Source organism: Pelecanus crispus, chromosome 6 (assembly GCF_030463565.1).
Source record: "Pelecanus crispus isolate bPelCri1 chromosome 6, bPelCri1.pri, whole genome shotgun sequence".
NCBI lineage: Eukaryota > Metazoa > Chordata > Aves > Pelecaniformes > Pelecanidae > Pelecanus > Pelecanus crispus.
The window spans coordinates 7,201,250-7,223,736 of NC_134648.1; the positions used below are offsets into that span (position 1 = coordinate 7,201,250).

At 36.3% G+C, this 22,487-nt stretch overlaps 1 protein-coding gene across 2 annotated transcripts in view; it reads left to right on the forward strand.

The window, feature by feature from the left end:
- ANO3 (anoctamin 3) overlaps window positions 1–22,487 on the forward strand; it is a 211,199-nt gene that overhangs the window by 144,249 nt on the left and 44,463 nt on the right. For both annotated transcript variants that reach the window (XM_075712002.1, XM_075712003.1), the window contains exons 5-10: window positions 5,070–5,222; window positions 7,701–7,801; window positions 12,185–12,229; window positions 17,829–17,960; window positions 19,373–19,479; window positions 20,739–20,794. In XM_075712002.1, the coding sequence (XP_075568117.1) occupies window positions 5,070–5,222; window positions 7,701–7,801; window positions 12,185–12,229; window positions 17,829–17,960; window positions 19,373–19,479; window positions 20,739–20,794 (594 nt within the window). The remainder of the gene's footprint in view (window positions 1–5,069; window positions 5,223–7,700; window positions 7,802–12,184; window positions 12,230–17,828; window positions 17,961–19,372; window positions 19,480–20,738; window positions 20,795–22,487) is intronic.

Consider the following 22,487-nt stretch of genomic DNA (forward strand, 5'->3'; position numbering starts at 1 on the left):
GAATTGCAATTCCAATTAGCAGATAAAGTTGCAGTATGGAGTAAATGAGCTTGGGAAAGGGATAGAGAGGAAGAATTTTGGAGCACCATCCCTGTGTGAACCACAGGACTGGGAATGGTAAGCAAGGAAGAGAGGGAGTATCCACAGCCCCGCTAGGCTCTCTCTGCACTTAGATACCTCATGGTCATGCCTGTGTCTGAGAACAATTTGGTCTACAAATCACATATCCACAGGAAAATAAATAATCATTTAAAATTTATAAAAATTAATACACCTATAGAGATTTTGTCAGCCTTTAAGCACTTGCTGTTACGTTAGCCTTGTTAAGGCTTGTCAATGGTTGAATGAAGGTGAAAGGAATGGTTATGACAGATATACTGTAGCTACAGTTGGTTCTAGTTTACCTCTGAACTTACCTAGGTAGTACATATTATTCATTAAGTTAAAATTTTCACTGGTATAAAGTGGGAAAAAAAAAGAAAGTATACTGATATGTTATGGTACATTATTCACTAATTTTCAGTACGTTTCAAAATTTGCTAGTGCCTTTGCTATTAAAATACCGCAAACCTGAAGCCTACTGTACCATGTCATTTACTCTTACATGAACTTTTGCTTACTGTTTTGGGAAAGGTTCCAACTCACTCTTCTAGAATGTTTGTTTCTATGTGTGGGGTGAAAATTTGGCAAAAGCTTAATCTACAGAGCAGAGCTGTAGACTGAAATCAGTGGAGTTGAAATAGTTATAATTTCTGCGAATTGTGCTATTTAAATTAATTGGAGAGAGAAAGAGCCTGTAAAACAGCTGTTCCCACTTTGTAAAGAGGGCATTGCTTGCTAATTAGAATCTGAAAAATTAGCAAATCTAAAAGAACTGCAACAGATCTGTAGTGGCAAAGTCTTAGGTAATATTTTATTCTGATGCAAACCAGTGTATTACGATTCTGCATTATGAACGAGTTTACTGTTGAGTGAGGGGGTGCTTCACAGCCTCAGTACACAAATAGATAAGATTTAAAGTTCTTGTATTTAAAGACTTGGAAAGAACAAGGTGAAATTAAAACTTGGGTTTGCAAGCTGAACTATATAGCAATACTCTAAAAGGAATTTCTCAGATCAAACTTAAATAAGTTTTCATATGTGTGTAAATGTAGGAAAGCTGATCAGGTGGCTACTGTTTCAGAAAATCTGGAAAACTAAGAGGGTAGAAAACATGAAGAGGATTAAAGAGAAAAACAAACAGTGATCAGTCCTGTTTATATACATTTTCCAGGTGAAACAGGAAATCTTAAAAGAGTAGAGAGCTTACTCTTTTTTGCACAAAAATGCTCTTCTGATAATTTTCCCCACCACTGTGTCGAGAAAAAGATGAAATAATGAATCAGAGATTTATTGGTCCGAAACAGCAGATAAATAATAATAAGTAATGGAGTTAAGTCCAGCTGGCGACCGGTCACAAGCGGTGTTCCCCAGGGCTCAGTTTTGGGGCCAGCCTTGTTTAATAACGTTATCAACGATCTGGATGAGGGGATCGAGTGCACCCTCGGTAAGTTTGCAGGTGACACCAAACTGGGTGGGAGCGTCGATCTGCTGGAGGGTGGGATGGCCCTGCAGAGGGACCTGGACAGGCTGGACTGATGGGCTGAGGCCAACTGTATGAGGTTCAACAAGGCCAAGTGCCGGGTCCTGCACTTGGGTCACAACAACCCCATGCAACGCTACAGGCTTGGGGAAGAGTGGCTGGAAAGCTGCCTGGCTGAAAAGGACCTAGGGGTGTTGGTGGACAGCCGGCTGAACATGAGCCAGCAGTGTGCCCAGGTGGCCAAGAAGGCCAACAGCATCCTGGCTTGTATCAGGAATAGTGTGGCCAGCAGGAGCAGGGAGGTGATTGTTCCCCTGTACTCGGCACTGGTGAGGCTGCACCTGGAATACTGTGTCCAGTTTTGGGCCCCTCACTACAAGAAAGACCTTGAGGTGCTGGAGTGTGTCCAGAGAAGGGCAACAAAGCTGGGGAAGGGTCTGGAGCACAGGCCTTATGAGGAGCGGCTGAGGGAACTGGGATTGTTTAGCCTAGAGAAGAGGAGGCTGAGGGGAGCCCTTATCGCTCTCTACAACTGCCTGAAAGGAGGGTGTAGTGAGGTGGGTGTTGGTCTCTTCTCCCAAGTAGTTAGCCATAGGACGAGAGGAAATGGGCTTAAGCTGTGCCAGGGGAGGTTTAGGTTGGAAATTAGGAAAAATTTCTTCATGGAAAGGGTTGTCAAGCATTGGAAGAGGCTGCCCAGAGAGGTGGTGGAGTCACCATCCCTGGAAGTGTTCAAAAACGGGTAGACGTGGCACTTTGGGACATGGTTTAGTCTAGTCAACCCTTGATTGGTTTAGTGTGGACTTGGTAGTGTAGGTTAATGGTTGGACTGGATGATCTTAAAGGTCTTTTCCAACCTAAACGATTCTATGATTCTACGACATTTTAGAAAAGACTAAAAATTAATGTTTTTACCTCTGTCCCCATTCAGAATTCTTAGAAGGGGTGTCAGACTCTATATTCAGTGCACTAATAATCTTGGTGAAGAATCTTGACTACCTTACCTTGGACTTGAGATACTATTTATCTGCATATCTTGAGATAAACAGAAATAAAAGAATGTATAAAAAAATAAATCAATAGAGTATAGGGTATGCTGTTCTTCAACAAATGCTTGATCAATATATTGATAAATTACTTTCCCTTTTTTTTCACTTATATTTAACTTAATTTCTCACGGGAATAAAAAAAGGAAAATCTGAAGTCAAAAGCGAAGCAAAAGGAAAGGATATTTCCTGTTCTCAACAACCTTCCAAAATAATTTAGGATTGGAAGATTATTCCTCCTATGTTTGTCCATTTCTCCTAATTATTTTCCAGTTTCTATATTGTTTCTCTTGGTTACATTGGACATCTTGTCCTCTCTGTGTTTATTCCTCTTTTCTCTAGATTTGGTAGTTTGGGTTTCTTCGGGTTTTTTTAGCTTTTAGAATTTTTTTTGCATGTAAGTGATCTGTATAATTGACTCTAGATAGATTCTTAAATTCAGGTTAATCACATTCTATAATGTATTAGTTACTTTAGTTCATGTTACATTTGATGTGATTTGGCCTGTTTCTTCCCCCATCTTAAATTCAAATTAGCATTTTCCCTCAGTTGGGCCAAGGGCAGGTATTCAGAGGTTTCTGAATTCTACATTATCTGTTATTTTGTGGTGGAGAAAAGGCAGCAGTGGCCTGGGCGTGCAGGAGGAGACAAGCGTGGCGGGGATCAAGCAGCACTTGTACACCAAAAGCCCCAGTGCCTGATTCTGCACTATGCCCTGTAGCCCTGAGCTAGTTACCCATCTCACAGCAAGTTGCACATGAAGCAAATAGAAAATTCTGAAGACGACAAATGCCAGCTCAAAGAGGAAAGAAAAGGATACCACCTTTTATGGTTAGAAATGAAGACCTTTACCCAGGTAGTAGAAGACTCGGGTTAGTTTCAGCTTAGCCTGGAGGGATTTGAATTCACCTCTCCTGTGTTCCAAAGACACAAATTGCTTCCGCATGTGGATGGTTGCACCTGAAGCAGAGTACGAAAGTGACAGCATAACTCTAGCCAAGTGTGATGAAGCTGAGATTTCTAACACTAATTTTGTATTTACGGACTTGTTAATAAAATACATAAGCAGGTATGTACCTTGGAGCAGGTAACAATGCTTTTATGGTTAGTTTTGAAAAGTATCATCTGGAAAAGAAAGACAGTTGATGCCATCACCAGCTGCTGAGGGGAAAAAGAAGCTTAATTGTACTTAAATTGAAGCTTAATGTACTTAAATAATGTTCCCAGATGTGTGATGATGCACTTTTTTGTAACACTGTGTGGTCTGAGAATGACTGTTCCTTCATTGTTCCTTTGGGAGTTAAAAAAGCAGAGAAAGAGGAAGAATCTTGTTAGAAAACTTTAGTTTTTGCAGACTGAGGAGTTCTCAGAAGCACTAAGTAAGTAGAACATTGGCAGTGAGGTATGTGGGAGTAAGAAAAACCTTTCATGTAGAAACAAGTGAGCTGGTATCCAGTATTTATACTGGTGGTAGCACGCACTAACAGTTGGTTCTGTTTATCAATGGAGACTGTAACTATTGGATATAACTCTGAGTATTATAAATTTCATATCAAACAGTCCAAACAGGATGAATTTCTAAGACGGAGTATCCTGTTGGCTAAAAGATGCAGTATTCATAGACTTCTGGTCCCATATGTATGGATGTAATTTATCTTATTTCAAACTAACATACTTGTTCTGGACAGTTTGTGTTAAAATGAGTGCTGCATTCTCCAGAAGATGATGATAGTTTCTCAGTTTACCTTTTCAGATTTCAAAGTCTTCATAGTCTGACACCAGTTGATACAGTCACTGTCTATTCTGAATCATGCAAAACACAGAATGCAAAAATAGCTTTCAGCAGCGGCATGTGAAGCAGGGTTTTTCATATCAAGGTCAGAGAATTCCCGGTGTTTGCAAGCATGGTGGGAAGGAACTAGACAAGATTTAAACATTGCTAACATGACACTGAAAAAGCACTTCAACGGGAATATCCGGGAAAACATTCCAATCAATAGTGCTTCTTTTTTAAACTTCAGATTTATTTCTCTTTTGGAGAAAATATGTTTGTTCTGTAAAATTTGCCCAGGTACAAAGCTGGGAAACTTGGCTTAATTTACTTGTCTTTACATGTTATTAATTCCTACTGGAAAGTAAGGATTAGCAGAAGTTTATATAAACCGTACAGTAATTTTCGGATTTTTCCACAGCTGAAAGAAATAGCTAGAATATGGTGTTTGTGGAGCTATTTTATTTTGTTTTGTTCTAATAAATGTGAAATCCTGAGCAACTGATGCATATGAACTGCCTGTTCTTGTGACTTGTTCTTTACATGTTCATCCTGTGGATATGTGGGCGTTTCCATGCTTTAGGAAATGCTGTGTTACACGGAATTCGTGATGGGGCTCTTCATCTTTATGAATGCCACATTTAGTATATTTTTATTTTATCTTCTTCAGACTGATGCCATGGCATCATCAGGCCTCTTCTTCAAAGATGGCAAAAAACGCATTGATTACATCTTGGTCTACAAAAAATCAAGTCCACAGGTAGAAAAAAGAAGCACATTTGAGAAGAATTTGAGAGCAGAAGGGTTGATGTTGGAACGAGAGGTGAGTCTTGTAGCTTATGCGGTATAAAAACCCTTTGTAATACTGTCATACTTTATGGGATTTATAAATGATTTCTGACACTCTTACCAGCCTTTCCAGTCAGGCTGTGTTTAATGCTATTAAATTAATAATAACAATTGCTTGATAGTGTGTGTTTAGCACACTAACATGTTTTAACATGTTTTGGGGATGCGTGCTTGTATCCATATACACACACGCATGCACCCTCCGAAGTATAATCACTTTTAAATTGGAGCAGGTGTAGTGCAGTATAGAGGGAAAACTTCCAGCTCCTTATGCTTGCACAACAGAAGTTTCAGTAACTCATGTGGTTGCTTTAATATATAACCTCTATGCCTTTCAGCAGAACGCGTGATACTAAATGTCTGTTTTTAAAGGGGCAAAGATTTTTCAGTGTCAAGTTAATCCATCTCTAGTTTACATGGCTTAATCTGCACTGGGTTCTTTGAGCTAGACTAGTTTACAATTTAAGTGCTAATGTTCAGGCTTCTGAATTTTCTTGGATACATTTAAAAAAAAAAAAAGCCTGTTATTCTCATAGTATTGAAAAGGAAATTCGTATTTTATGCACAGTGCAAATTTTCACTGTCAAATCCTTCCTCCCTTTTTTTTAAATACCAAACTTCTAAAAACTTTGAGTATTAGAAGGGTTTTGGTTTTGTGGTTTTTTGTTTTTTTTTTTTAGTTGCATGGGTGTAACTTTGTCGTCTTGACTCTGATCTGTTATAGTTTGTTTTCCCAAAGTTCCAAGGCTCCTAATACAGTTGCTGGTACCTTAGAGATTAACTAATGTTTGTGTCTAGGTGCTCACAATCAATCTTCTAAATAAATGTTAAAACCAAGGTGTTCTTTGCATTGTCAAAAAATAAATTATAGGGAATTGTGGTTTTGCTTGCATTTTATTTTTTCCTTCCCTGCTGTGTGGTAGTGGAGTGTGGTGGATATTCAGGAATTTTCAGTTTCCTTCTGTGAAATGATGGGCAAATGCCTTTATTTGTCCATCTAGAACCATTTCAGAAGCATGTTAAATTGTTGCTGTTGTGATGGGAATATCAGTAACGACAGTATTAATATAAAATTGAAGGAAAACAAACCCAGGAAAACAGGTTTGAATTTTTGCTGTTTCATTAATTACTTGTAAAACGGCCATATATTTAGTCTATCCTGAAGTAAGTTCCTGTACTTCATGTGTCTTTCATCCTGACTTACACAGTTCAACTCAATAGAATTAGCTTGCATGTTCTGTGTTAAAGCAATGAGCTGTTAACTGTTTAAGTCCTTGCAAGTTCTAGCTGACAAGGTAGCATGTTGAATATTCATAGATATTGTTGAATATTCATAAATAACCAGCCTGCCAGTAGTTTAAAATTTGTTTTTAAGGCTTTTTAAAATTGTTTGGAGCCTAGTAGAAAAAATTATCAGATTTTGGGATATTTATTGAAATTGGAACAAGCTTAGCTGGAGTCAATTCAGAAGTGTTAACACTTCAGAAAAAAATGTGGGTTTATAAGATCATAATTCTAGATATCAAGTGTTTTAAATTGTCTTCCAGTAGTATATTTTTATCCACATGTTTTGAGAAAAAGCAAATCCTAGAAGTATTATTATTGAACTGTGATATGACTTTATGGAACTGGTAGGTAGGATTGTGACCATTTTAAACTTTATTAACCCATTAACTAAACTTTATTTTAGCTTTACTTACCAAACCTTGCATTACTTGAGTTTTTGGGAGGCTTTAATCAGACTCAAGTCTACCAAAATACTTACTTATTAAAGCTCAAGCAAATACATCTGGGAGAAGGATGTGGAACTGAAGTGTTCATAAGAAAAGATAAATGTAGGAACCTATAATGCTGAAACTCCTGTTTTATGTACAAATAAATGAGTGATGAAAAACATTTGTGTAGAGTATTCCTTGTCATTTTACAAAAAGTCTCAATTCATACAGAGATCACATTTATAAGTTCATAGCAGATATCACAATTACTCAGCCATTCCCTGCAGTTACCATTTTGGCAGTGGGACCTGCAGTCTTCTCTCAGCTGTTCGTATGTCTCTAGCAGCTGAGCACTCTTCTCCTTAAATGGGAGACACACAGAATGGTCTTCAAACTGCTCATCTAAGATGATTTTGAAAGGATTTAAAATTAATTCATTTATTCCATGTAAAAAATGCTGCATAAAGCCTTTCTCTACTTCTGCTGTGTTTATAAGCAAAGATCTGTCCTACATACTCCTTTTGATGGTTGCTAGTTTACTCATATTAGAGGGTTTGAGAAAAAAGAAGTTACTATTTTTCCTTTCTCTAGCTCGGAGCCCTTAACCATGTTTTCAGACGTGCATGGACACTTCAGGTCTAAAAGCAGAATTTCACCCTGAAGAATGCTTTTAGAAAGGTGAATGCCATAGAAGTTTGAATTATTAATATGTATTTGTTTGTTACCACTCTTTACAGCCAGCTGTGACAAACAGTGATATCATGTTTGTTAAAATTCACTGTCCATGGGAGACATTGTGCAAATACGCAGAAAGAATGAACATCAGGATGCCTTTCAGGTATTGTGGAAACTATTTTAAGAAACTTGTAATTTACTGCTTAATATTAACAGTTCATTACTTACCTTAAGGCTAAAATACAGTCTTTTCTGCATTGTGGCCAGGCATGCTTATATTTAATTTAATGAGGTGATAGGGAGAGAGGAGAGACAAATAATAGGCGCCGTTCTTTTCACATTTACCTGTGGTACTTGTTTTCAAACTTACCTTCCAAGGCAAATCGAGCATATGTCTTTGGAAAATACTGTTAGTAGCTCACACATTGTTTTGGATGTCCTTGGCAGAGTTTCAGATATTTTTCCACCTGAGCTCAAGTATTCTCCGTGATTTTAGGGTATTTCTTAAGTCTTACCCAAAGGCAAGTGAAATGACAGAAATAGCTGGTGTCTTCTCTGTCTCCGGTATAACACATATTAGTATACTTTGAATAAAATGAGATACCTTTATTTCTTGGTCCCCTAGCTTTCCTTTGGCAGAATAATGAACTGAACTGAGTTCCTTGTCTATATGCTAAACAAATTCTATCATATGTTTTTGCAATACATATTTCTTATTTATTTGTAGGACAAGTTAGTATCTCCTGCAATAATACAGCAGTTTTTAAAGGAGAAAATGTCTCTCTTCTAATTTATTAATGTTCTTCGAGAGAGAGGAGAGCATGTAGCGTGCTGTAAACCTCATCAGAAGTTAAAGCGGTAACCAGATGCCAAAGCTGTGTGACTGATGGAAAATACCCTTACAGCACTCCTTCTCACTTGAATTGCCAAGTGCTCTATCTTTCATGTCCCTGCTGATTTCAGCTATCACAATGTGGCTCTCTTGCGTTGGTCCTAAGCCAGAAACAGTCATTGTGAAGCATCCTTTGCTCAAAACTCGCTTCAAATAGCCAGTTCTACACTGAGTTTCCACATCATCCCATTAAGCCCTCCAAGTCCTTTCTATTTAAAAAAAAAAAAAAGTATTCTATAATAATCATCCATACGTTTGAGAATATTATTGTAGTGCCATTTGAGCAGTTTGAATAATTCTTGTCAGCATTTTAAATATAGAAGTGTTTGCATGTACACACACATATAAACAATTTAAATTCCTATTCAAAAATAGTTCTTTCTTACTTTTGATATGTGAAGTCCCAAAATTAATTTAGGATTTAGCAATGGTTTGAACTTTTCATCATTTTAGTAACATCACAGATCAGTAGTGTTCTTCAAGAAAAACAAAGGGTTGACTTTTGCAATACTACTTAATTTGGAAAGCATTCAAAGTCATGTTTGTTTATTATACTATTAACTGACATGTAAATATATCCTCTCTCCGCCCCCGCCCTGCCCCACCCCATGTCTGATCCGTGTTTCTTTGTTTCTCAGCTGTTGCTTTAGCTTCCTTCTGTCCCACTGAGTTCAGTACACCAAAAGTACATAAAATACTACGTTTTGCTGCTTCACCTTGTTGGCAGTTTTGTTGTAGAATTAAACACATTTCTTTGGTAAGAAAACAGCCCACTGTCCACCTCTACCTCCATAATACAACTATGAGAAATAGTAAATTGATCAGCATTTCTTTTCTTTTTTAAAAAGATTTTAATAGGAATTTAAATGAAATTGCAATCTAAAACTTGTGTGAATATTTCAAATAGGCTATTTCTTCAATTTCCATACATTTAAAAAATTTTAAAAATTGTGAACCCAAACTGGACATAGCAGAATAGAACAAAGGTCTGTTTTGCTCTGCCAGCCACCAGTTTAAAGTGTCCAGTAAAGAAGCTGAGCAAATCTAGAGCAGTGTTTCATGAAGCCTTCTCTCCAGAAGGCTGTGGTTTAGAGACTTTCTGAGGCAGAGTTCATATTTTCATCTTTGCTTATATTAGCCTCTGATGGTTTTTCATGGATGTAAAAATAACCATCTACACTTCCGTAACAACATCCTGTGACCATGCATTTTCTAATTTAATTACATGTTCTGTCAAAAGCACTTAAGTTTGTTTTAAGTCTTGAGCTTGCTTATTTAAATCAAAGTTTTCTTAACTGGATGGCATGTATTGTTTTCCTGAGGTAACTATTTTCTCCATTCGGTGGACAGTGGAAGCTTAAATCATACAGTTTTCCCACAAGTACCATGAACTACAGTCATTCCCTCCCAAGAAGTTTTAGGTAGTCCTTAGGTAGCTTTAGGTAGTCCTGCGAGGAGCAGGGAGTTGGACTCAGTGATCCTTATGCGTCTCTTCCAACTTGAGATATTCTGTGATTCTAAGAACAGATTATTTCTCTTAGCCTTTGTCTGATTTATCAGTGCCTTCTGACTGTCCATTTTTAATACATAATCAAAGAAGAGAGCTAACCTTCCCTGCAGTACTTTCATGCAGTTCTCACCCTTGTTCTCTTGCACAGTGTTGCAAGATTTTGTCTTTCGGTTATGGTCACTAAAAGGTACCATATGTTGGTGTCGTATATCAATAATACATGAAGAATTAAACTCATACTTTTTAGGTTCATTTTGCTCAGTCCAGGAATGTAAACAAAATCCATAGACTTATTACACAGGTTAAGAAGCATTTCTCTCTGTTACTGAAAAGTAAAAATGCTTTTTTCTGACCCAAGGGACCACCCAGCATCCTAGAACTGGTTTAGCATGGCATTACAGCAAAATGTGTTGGCAGATATGCAGTACACATCATACACGTAATATAGATGAAATCTCAGTGTTTCAAGTACAAAAGGAAGTTTTTCTAGCATTTCAAAAGGCTCTCTGGTAATCGCTGTTGTCTTGTGTATGGTTTCAAACAGGATTTACGTTAGCGCCAAGGTTAGATCATGACTGAACTATACATTCTTTAACAATTTATGGATATTTTTGTTAAGTATGTGGTCTGTCAGTAGAAATGAAGGTCTGTTATATATTTCTGAAACTCAGACAAAAGGTTAATTTTATCTGTGTCTGCAAGTATCTCATGTGACATATAATTATTATTGTGTGTAATGAATAAATTAGTTGTATCTATAGCTCACCTGGACTCCATCTGTGCCAAACAGCTAAGGGCAATTAAAGGGAATGAAGGAGGGGTTTTGTTAAAAAATGTAATGTCTGAAAATCCTTTAATAATTCTTCATTGCTTTGTTTATAATTCTGCATAGTAGTACCAAGTGTCAGGCTACCAACAGCCTGCAGATTGGTAGATACATAGTTTTTCCAATGGCCACATATTTTCTAGGCAACGTTTCCTTCTCACTCCTTTTAATGTATTCATTTCATTATTACTTGAATGTAAGTAATGTACTTTAATCAATCTCAAATACTGCCCAGATGGGCAGCTGCAGATCTTGTTAACTGTGTATGGTTCTAGGCTAACAAGTGATGGAGAAACATCCAGAGAGAAAGTACCATTTTTGTGTATGTTAGAATGGGGGCAGATAAAATATTGATTGAAAATAATGTAAAACTTCTATATAAATGTATCCAAATAAGCTTGTTTTAATTCCTCCTAAAAAATAAACCTTGCAGAAGTAGAAAGGATTTAGGCAAATTTTAAATAGAAAATGAACTAAGCTGGGAGCAAAGCCCCTGGTGCTGAACTTCGCTGTCCCCAGATGAGTGCCATGGTGAAGATACGGGTACCCTGAGGAACCTGCAAGATTGAGGCCTTTGTGTAGTTGAAATGTGATGTGAAATGATAGGAGGAGGCCAGAAAAAAAAAATGAAAAAATGAAGCTAGATGTGTAAAATATTACATAGCAGCAAATATGTTTCTATATTATTTCAGAATAACTGTTCTCAGAAGACTTTACTGGGAATTTCTGGTCTTGTTTGTCTAAGTTGCTGTGAAGGGTGGAGAGAAAAGTACTGTTAACATAAAAGTTGTTAGTACTCTTAGTTTTTTTTTTTTTTTTAAGGGCCATGTATTGTTCTTCAGTTGTATCCAAAATGTTGAGGGAAGGTGATGGTATACCACTTCAGAGAATGAAGATAGTATCTAATGGCATTAAGTGCTTATTCAGTGCATAGAGTGCATAAGGCATTTAATAGCCTGTTAATTCTTCTGAAATTAGTTTCATGAAATAAAAGCTAAGAAAGACCACGTTAAATGAATGCTAGTATGACACCATTGAAACCTGTCTGATGGGTGTCTTATGAACCAATTATTGATTAGCTATTATTAGCTACAAATCTAAAATTTAATTTTTACTTGGGAACAAATTTTTAATTTGAAAATATGTGAAATCACAGCATTTTAATGACTTTATTTCAGTTGCCTTTTTTAAGTGTTGTTCCCTTTCTGCCTATGAAAATGCATGTTTTCACATGTCTGGTGTTCTCTTATAATGTATTATGTCCTTTTCAACTGTCTCTTACTTGATTATTCTCAGCTGATTTTTGCTGTTCTTTCAGGAAAAAATGTTATTACACTGACTGGAGGAGCAAAACCATGGGCAGGTTGGTGGGTGATGTGTAGTTTCTAATTTTGTCAGATAGTCACCCTGCTAAAGAAAATCCATTCGCAGTTGTAAATTTATCCAGGAAATTTGGAAAATTAGATTATTTTCCTGAAAACTCAAAAAATGTTAGCTCAAAGTGTTAAAATATTCATCTGTAACAAGATGCAGTACTTTAAAGTTTTGCCAGATCTCATTTTAGAAATGCAAAAGTGTTTATGCCAGGAAAAAAAAAAAAAAAGGCCTTATCCTGGCAGCAAAGATTTAATACTGGAGCCATCTCTCCAGTTATGTCTGCTGCTACCAAGGCATAATGATTCCTAGTTTTTACTTTCATTAAAATAATCCAGCTACCATGCCAGGAAACACGAAATTGCTACTCTACCCTTATTTGGTTTAGTGGTGGGCTTGGTAGTGTTAGGTTAATGGTTGGACTGGATGATCTTAAAGGTCTTTTCGAACCTAAACGATTCTATGATTCTATATTTCTTTAGCATGGAAGATACTTCCGAGTGTGCGTCTCAGATTCTGGTAGTCAGCTATTTCCTTAGACATGCAAATATAACTTCTCTCATGTGTGTCCTGGTGATCAGGACCAAATCAACACCACACACCAAAGGCTGGTTTGAATTTTTATTTGATAGCTGACAGAGTAACTTGTACGCTGCAGTAAAAGCTGTTTAACCCTCTGGGAGGCAGACACATGCAAAGAGCACGTGTGGCTGCTGCTGTTGTTCTTGCTTCTGTCAGCCAGGAGAAGGGTACAGGTACAAGAGGACACAGCAGTGGGAGAAAGGAGCCTGGGGGAGCTGGGGAGCGAGTACAGGGGACACTGTGAGCTGTAATCCCTCCCCCTTGCTCTAGTCAGACATAACGATGTCTTGTAAATCCTAATTACCTACGGAAAAGATACGAAAATTTTTACATGACGGAGATGTCCTGAAACAGTTTTCTATCACAGGTTTTCTCGACATAGATCTTGAGATGAGATTACATTTGATTTAGGTTCTCCTGTTGTTACTTTAGATGATGAAGAGCTCTCATTATTTCTCAGGAACAATTTAAGTAGTCTCATGATATCAGTTTGCAAGATGATCGGCTAACAAAAATAGACAAAACACGAATGGTAAAGTGAGAAAACTTTAAATACATAAGCAGATAAAATATATTGAAATAAACCAATCTGTAACATAAATTTACAACTGCTTTTTTCCTCTTCCCAGTCATTCACATGCTTGCTCCATTTTAGTGTGCATTATGAAAAATGTAAGTGATGTACTTTGTAATGCAAAGGCAAAATCAACCAGCTTTACCACAAAATTGTCTCATTTCATCTGTAATCTGTCTGGTGAGTCCTAGATACTAAATAAATTTATTTTCTTTATTGAGAAGGACAGATGTTTGAAATACGCAATTGAAGTTGCACAGTACCTGTGAACCAAGTAATAAACAATTTTCATGCCAGATTGATTTTTCATTTGAGACAAATGTTTTTACTTGTGAGAATTTGGGGATGAATGTTTTTCTGAATATTTTCTCTGCCACTTTACACAATCCAGTGCACAAAAGAACGGTGTGAAGAAGAAAAAGAAGCTTACTCTAAAAATGAAAGCTAACTCTAAAATTGCTGTCATACACATCTCACCATTTTAACGTCTACTACTGTCATTGTTTCTTTGCATGTTACAACTTTTCAAACTTAACTGCTTCTCTGTAATTTATCAAATCTCTCATTAATATTTCCAAGTTATTAAGTGGAGTTTACAAGAGCTATGATAAACAACCATATTAAAATCTTCGTACATCAAAAGTAAAATTTTAAGGCTATAGAGTTTCTATAATTTAAGAATATGAGGTAACACTAGTATATTAGATCCTGCTGTGGCATGTACACTTCTCTGAATTTATTGACATGGTTATATGGTGGATGTATATATCTACAGATGTGCTTTAAAAAGTCTGCAAAAGATTATTAGGAGCATGAATGAAAGGACAGAAGGTAAATGTAATGCTTACTGGTATGCTATCTTACATGTGATAGCTGTGTGCTGTCTCTGTATTTCTTTATTTACATACCTTAAAAAAAGCCCTTAACATTGTACTTAATCCTATGAAGTTTGAATTCTATTCATAGGGCCACACTATGGAAATAATTTTATCTACTCCTTAAAAGCAAAATTTGAAAAGCCTTCAAGAAATCTTTTCAAAGGAAAGGAAGTTGCTAGAAGTGGGACATGCAAGTAAATAATGTAGGTATCAAAAATTGTCTGAACTCTCAGATTTAAGCCTGAATAATCTAATGAATCAGTCTTGTATCTGCCGTATCAGGCACACCAATTTCACGCTGGTTAAGAATGACATTGAGGAAAAGAAAATTAAAAGACAGTTGCCTTAGTATGCAGCTTCACTCTGCCCACTGAAATGTTGAAATAAATTTATACTTCTGAGGATAGAGAACCAAAAATGACTTTGTTTAGCAACTGAGCTTCAATAAGCCTGCTTTGGAAATAGACTTTTAAAACCTTTTGGATATCAATCTGCACACTGAAGTGAAATTGTTAATATCATTCCACTGAATAAATACAGTATCATTTTTTTCCTTTTTTTGCTGATGATTGTGTCCATATATTGAATCTGTCAACCATAACATATTTCCTGTTACAAAACATAGTACCATGCCCAGTAATTTGGTGGCATATGGTTGACAATTCTGGCCTCAGTCTTGTGTATTTTTGTCAATATATGGGAGGTGCAAACACTGAGCAAAATACTGGGTGGTGATTGCTGTCAAAAATACCTAACATACCTGAATTAAGCAACTGCCACTGGTCATCTTGTTCCATGAGTCTGATCAGATAATTCCAAATTCACCTATACTTTGTTTCTGTGCATTGCAGTCTGCTGAGTAAACATAATCTGCAAGGATTTTTGGGCTAAACTATTTCTGCAAAAAAGGACAACCAACCAAATAAAATGTTGAGCATGAAAGTTGAGCAAAGCTGTAATTACAGGCTTTTTCATAAAATATTAATTTTTATACCTAAGAATAAAATATATAAGTGTTTCAGAATAATATCCCATAGTCCAAGGTGTTTAAAGTTACAATAGCACCAGCCGGAGTGGTTTCAATAAGAGCATACCTGAAGTGCTGCCCACATCTCTGCCGCACTGTTCCACTGGGACATTTGTGATCTCATTGCATGAACTTGGGACTTCATGAGTGACTTCACCAGACCAGTTCTGCCTGCTTTTACTCTTATTAGATAGACTACACTGAATAGATTAAGTCAAGAATCTGTTTAAATTGCTACTTTTGACCTAGAAAGCCACTCTGAGTAAGAATGCTAATGCTTTGCCTAATGATTTAGGCAAAAAATTGTCTGAAATTTGTTATCACTTTGAATGAAAGCTCCATAAAACTTTAGGTTGTTCTTTAATTGCAAAATAATGTAAGCCAAGAAGAGGTGTCTCTTGCTGGATTATTTTTGTATGGGGCATGGATGTACTTTTCAGTTGAAATATTCTATGCCATCTGAAGGCACTAAGCTTTGGAGTGATCAACCATAAGTGATGTAATGAAAAAGCAATCGCACCTTAGATAAAAAGCCTTTTTGCCTCAGAAGAGAAATTGCAAATGTAATGTAGACATAATTTTTAATTTATTCCAATGCTGTTCTTCATTACTTTGCATGTTAAACGGAGCAGACATGAATTTTAAAAAAGAGCTAATTTCTTTAAGATAAAAAGTACCTACTAGATTTTTAGATTTTTGGAGGGGGGGGAAGTGATCAAGGCTTTTTACATAACCAATTCTAAAAGATTTTCATAATGAAAAATCTGAAATCAGATGCATGGTCTTTCTGTTATTCTTCTTGATGCATCTGCATATTTTCCTCATTAAAAAGTGTGGGGTTTGACTCTGAAAAAAATCAGCATGTGCCCCACAGAAAAAAGGATGAAGAAAATAAAGTGAAAACTGTACTTATATATACTATGTTTAACTTCATACTGAGAGAACTTCCCCTGGAACCAATAAGATAATCAACTCACACAGTAAGGTATGATTTGAGTAAAGGAGACACTTAAGGGATGCACCTGCCTGGGAACTGTATTGTGTTTCAACTTTATGGACATAGTTATTTTCTTTGGCTCATAATGCTTAGTGTCACATAGAGTGGTGTCCCTCAAGTGCTGTACCAGTTACATACAGAGTGCGGCAATACCTTGGCAATATATAGCAAGAAGAAAATTTTGAGAATTTTAAATGTCAGTGTAAAATTCTGATCCGCACTTGGCTTAAATTCCTGTCTGACACAGTATCAAATAGTGGTAGAACTTTTTTTTTGCTGATGTTGATAGTAAGAGATACATTTTCACAAGGTGGCTTTGCTGCCTGAGGGCAACTTATTACCCTTAAGTATGAAAATGGTAGCTGTGCTTCTACTTAGCACAGGCAATTAAGTATTCACCTCAGATAAAAAAAATGTCTGCTACTTAGCTTTACACTTTTTGTGGATATGAGACATATATGCTTTGTATATCATGCATACATACTCATTGAGTAAGGCCCAAATCCTGCTGAAAAAATATTATTTAGGGTTATGTTTTTCTAAAATTCAGACTTTTTCTGGATCTCTGATATGCTTATGGTGTCATAATGTAGCACTCATGTAATATGAGACCTATTCCTTAAATACCCATATTTCATTGCAGTTGAATATGAAAAAAAATATAGATAAGCAAGGAGTGCAAAATTGGAAGTAATGAGGAGGTGACTTCTAGCATTTGCTTGAAAATTATCTGCACTTCCCTAGATTTTCCTCTGTATAAACCATATCCTGAGATACTGTTTAGGCAAGTTGCCAGTGGAAGAAAGCCCTTTTTCTTACCAGTATATAATCTAATTGAGGATACAAAAATCATATTCTGTTTGTGTTTTATAATGTCAATTTTTAGGAAACTGCGTGAAGTCATGCCTAGTTTTTTGTCTAAAGACTGTATAACCATTTCTGTATAACATATCCTTTACTTTATCTGAGGTATAGGTATGCTGTTTTGTAAGACAATGTCAGCCCTTGGATTCTGATGAAAATGTTGCAGGGGAAGGCTTTACTGAAATCGGAAAACCATAAAAATTTGATCCTCAGCAGTCTCGTGTTTACTTCAAAAATTTATGAATTTTAGCGTCCAAGTTACCAGGCAGGGGAGGGAGGAGGAGTTAATTTGCCTTGTCCAGTGGGGCTAGAGAAAGTAATTAGATATATTCTTGAGTAAGACATAATAAGCATCCACAGTTCTGCCAGAGGAACTACCTTGGGAAGTCATTTTCCCCAGACTCAATGCTGTAGTCCCATCTCAAACCATAATCCCACAAATTTTAGGATGAGCTGTACTTGAGTAAAGTGCGCAAGATAGATCACAAATAAATACTGCTAATTTCAGTCTTAATTCCTTATTTTCTTTTAGTTAGTTAATGTGGAAATTTCCTCATTTCATTTCATTTCATTTCATTTCTAGTATGATGTCACTAAATATGCAATGTTGGAGCTAGAAATAGCAAGCAGGTGAAAGCATGTAAATCTGATTTCTTACTGTCTCAGTTTGCAGAGGAATATGAGAGAGCTGAAAAGTTGGTTGCCCAGAAATCCGATGAAGCTTGATAAGGAGGCCCTACCTGATCTGGAAGAAACAGATTGCTACACAGCACCCTTTAGCCGCGCACGCATACACCAGTAAGTGCTGGAACTAGAAAGGCAGCATTAGAGACCACAAGGTTTTTTATTTTCTCACTTCTTCTAAGCAAGTGCCATAGAGGAAGCCATTAACATATGGTCACTGGCAAATACCCAATATCATATTTGATATTTTCTATGGGTTTTCTCTTAAAGCCAAAATCTACTCTCTGTTACTTGCTATTTGATGGTCACTCAGTAGTATAGGCAAAAATCTGACTGAAAAATGAACACTGCCTTTTTGGTTCAGAAGTTTTTCTTTCCGTTATGTTACAAAATGCAAATACTTGCTCAAGTTTGTTTTGCTTAATTACATATTTTACTTAGGCAAAACCTGAGACAGTTGTTGAAGTTGGGAAGACATGGAGGCAAGCTACAACCTGTGATGATTTTTTTTTCTTTCTTATCAGATCTGCATTTTAAAAATGCTTTTGTCTCTGAAAGTATAAATATATATATTCCAAATAAAACCTGTATGTGTTCAAATCGGCATGGTGATGATGTAGTTAAACTGTGCTATAAATTTTTTCAGGACCCAAAAAGTAAGACTTGAAAATTCTGGCTGTTTCTTCATTTTAAAAGTATTTTGTGATAATTCTTTTAGGAGAGAAAAGTTCATTTAAATTAGAAGCATAAATTAGGCTAAATAGGAATTTTTTCTTCTCAGTGAAGAAGCTATATGCTAGTGGACTGACTTTACCCTGGAAAGATAGAGTAATTGCCTTACAGTCTCTTCTCTCCCCCCCACCCTGCACCCCCACCAGTAACTGACTATATTCCATTGGATCAATCACCTGATTTTGGTGGTGTTTCTCAACCAGCTCCGCTGATATTACCAACCATGATAGCGTCACTTTTGGCACAGCTGAGTAGGCAAAAGCTCCTGCATATCAGATTTCTGGCATCCAGAAATCGGAGCCATCTGGGAAAGGATGCTTTATTTGGCTCCATCCTAGGATTCTCTAAGGGAAAGTGGTTGTGAAGCTGCTACTCAAGTGTCCAGTGCATGGAGATAATTTTTTTTTTTTTTTTTTTAATTTTTTATTTTCCTAAGCAGTAGTTCTGGTAGTTCCATGACACAGACATGTGCCAACTCATAAGGAACTTGAATTTGAGAACAACCACTGCTTCTGAAGATCTTTTTTTAATTATATCCAGAACAGAAATTACTTAGATAGTAGGATATTTTAGAATTTAGTTTTAGTTGCTCTGTTTTCCCAACAATAATCTGTGATGATGATAGATTTATTGGACCTGAGAAGATGCTCTACAGATGTAAAATCTTATATCTTGTGCAGTAACCAAGGAGGGTAAAGATCCAATAAAACACTGTGAGAAGACGACACTTGAGCAGCTATGTTTCAACACCTATGCATTGTTTGAATATTAAAAGACATTCATTATTTTAATAGTTTTACGATAAACAACAAAGACAGCTTCTTCAGCAATTCCACAAGAAGTAGAATCGTGCATCACATGCTACAGAGAACTAAGTATGAAGATGGAAAATCCAAAATGGGTGAGAATGCTGTATTTTTTTCCTGACCTGAAGTTACAAAAAATTTATATCTTTACCTGCCTGGAAAAGTATCATTTGAGTAAATGCAAGTAATTTTGCCATTCAAGATAACATATACCTCAAAAAACTGTTGAGTGTTTTCTAGGACTGGTCCTAGTAGTTCTGCTACTACCCAGCTGTTCCAGTCCAGCAGAATCAATGTGAGCTACACTTATTTGAGGTCTCCATGCAGCTCTGAGACAGTTGACCTGAAGACTAAATTCAGTTTATATCAACTCTCCTGTTATAGTATTATTTTTTATAAGGGCTATTCTTTTTCTTTTGCAATGAACAGGGGATGTTTGTATGATTTCCTATTTTCTTTGCAGGAATTAAATTAAGAATTAAATACGTATAGACATACTTAAAACGTTATACTTATGAAGATGATAGAAATCACAGAAAGTTGTTGCTTGAGTTTCTGAAGAAAAGCAGTAGTAAGAAAAGCATAGAATACAAGGGTTCAAATCTAATGCCTGTGAAGTTGCTGATGGCAAATTTAATTACAAGATTAGTTTAGCATGATTTGTATATTTAATGGACAAATTTGAAATCCATCACAAGTACTTATTTCTTGGGGAAACTGTTGGCTATGGGTGTGCTCTTACAGGCTACTGAATCTTTTTACTGTAATTGTTAATGGTTATTTATTATTTATTTATTATAATGTGCTTTGATAGTATAACAAATCTGGTTTTAGGAAGACTCTAGGAACTGATTGAAAATGCTGTAGCCAGTATGGTGCAGAGCACTGCTCTGATACAAATTCGTTCAGCTTGTTTATATTTAAAAAAACCAACAGGTTAACATTTAGCCCTGCAGGGGGTTTGCTGCCTCAAGGATTGTCTGTCCATACCACTCTGTGTATGTCAGATCATCTGATCACCCATAAAATCTGTATCACATGCTCTGATGAATACAACGTGAGAATAACTCTCTTCTCACGCTTGATCTGGCATGAGCACCTGACCCTGAGAGAAAAGTTGCAGACATTGGCCCTCAGAAAGTTGCTGTAGTTTGGCAGAGACAGAAATCTCAAGGAATCAGCACGACCTGCACAAACAATTGGTGGGATTATTGGTTATTGTCATGTTTAGCAGCATCCTGTGCATCTAATATTAAGTTAGGTTCTCAATATGTAACTTGAAAATTTGCACTGCCTGAAGTTAAATATGTATTAAAAAAATTGATATCAGAACTAATGCTTTTTTTCTTTTTAGGTATTAATAGATTACTAAATAATGGAACATATGAAGCAGCATTTCCACCACATGAGGTAACCTGGTTAATTCTGTATTTGTCTTTAGATTAAAGCTTGCACTAATGTTTTGAGATCCTACTTTCTTTTTAATTTTGTCCTGCAAACTTTTAATTTCACTATGTAATCTGCTGAGACTTTCTTCTGTTTATAGCTCTTACTTTAATATTGGCTTTTTAAATTTTTCTTACATAGCGCACTGTAATAACTTCCTGGAGCATTTTCTTCCTGAATTAGCATATTATAATCCTTTATTTTTATGAACCGGACGTTGCCTGTGGAGTTCTTAATTGGAATATCAGTTTTTCCAAATTGTTCCAATTTAGTTGTATTGAACTGTTTTTACCTGCTACCTACAAAATGCTCTGGCTTTCTAATAGCTTATGCACTTGATCACAGTTAGGTAGATTGGTTAATTATTTCCCATTTAGTCTTTTCTGAATGGTTCTGGATAACTTCTTGACAATATCTTCTTCAGTAGGTTAAAGTCTACTGAAGACTGTAAACCGTGAAGTAAATGAAAAACTTGTGTTTGACTTCAGAGGGTTTTCAGACAATCTTTGTGTATTGAAAAGAAAGAAGCAAGCCACACATCTTCAGTCGTTTTAAATGCCGATCAGCAGCTTGGTAATTGCAGCTGTGAACTCTGTGGTTGCTCGGGCTGAATATTGTGACTTGATCTTGTGTTTCAAAGGACTGACCTGTGCTTTACAAATCGCTGAGGGTGATTTTTTTTATATGGTATTAATAATTAAATACTGGGGATATAGAGAAGGAGTATTTTAGATAAATAATTGAACATCATTGTTAACGCTTTAGCTGTGCATTACTGACTTCAGGGAAAAGTTGGCCATACTACCAGAAAAAACCTGTGAAGCTTTCTCTGGCTGTCAAAACCATGCTGTCATATCCTTTTTATGTGTATGTTCCTTTGTTATGGCATAAGCTACTGTTTCAAATTTTCAGTTGAGGTTAATTAAGTCATATTTTAAGCCACTCTTACATTAATTGCTGCTTGGCTGGTGCTAAGGGCTAGTGGTTGAACACTTTTTTTTAAAAAAATTTTTTATTTTTTCTTTATCACACGAGCAAATGAGAGTGAAAATTCAGTCCCAGTGGGAATGCTGAGACTTGAACTCTGTTATGGATAAACACTGCAGAAAGAAGCGGTGGAGAGGGTGAGCGGGAGGCAGGAGATTTAAAAATATGCCTGTGAGAATAAGTTGATGTTCTGTTCTTAGGTGTTTCTAGACGTTGCAAAGGTCACACTGTGTTGACATTTTTTGTATGCTTCTTTGCTGACTGTAATGAGAAATGGGTAGAATTGGACTTTTTGCTATGTCTAGCTGTGTTTTTAACTCATTCTTAAACTAGTGGGTCAGCAGATTGCAACAAGTAAATAGTGCTCTTTCAATTGCAGGGAATGCTCAAGATTTGAAATAAATTATAAAAATCTAAATGGCTAAATTACATGGATCTACCAGGGCCAAGAATCTTTCTGATTGCTAACTCTGGAGTATTGCTCTGGGGAACTCTGTTCTCCTCCTAAGAAATTATTTGGCTCACTTGCAGTTATTTGATGAAAGATTTTCTTTACCATAACCGAGTGGTGGGGTCTTTTTTGGGGAAAAAGTTCAACTAAAGGAGATGTCCTGCTTCAGAATTGGAGTAAAATTACAAATACAAGAGATTCTGCTTAGGGTGGTTCTAG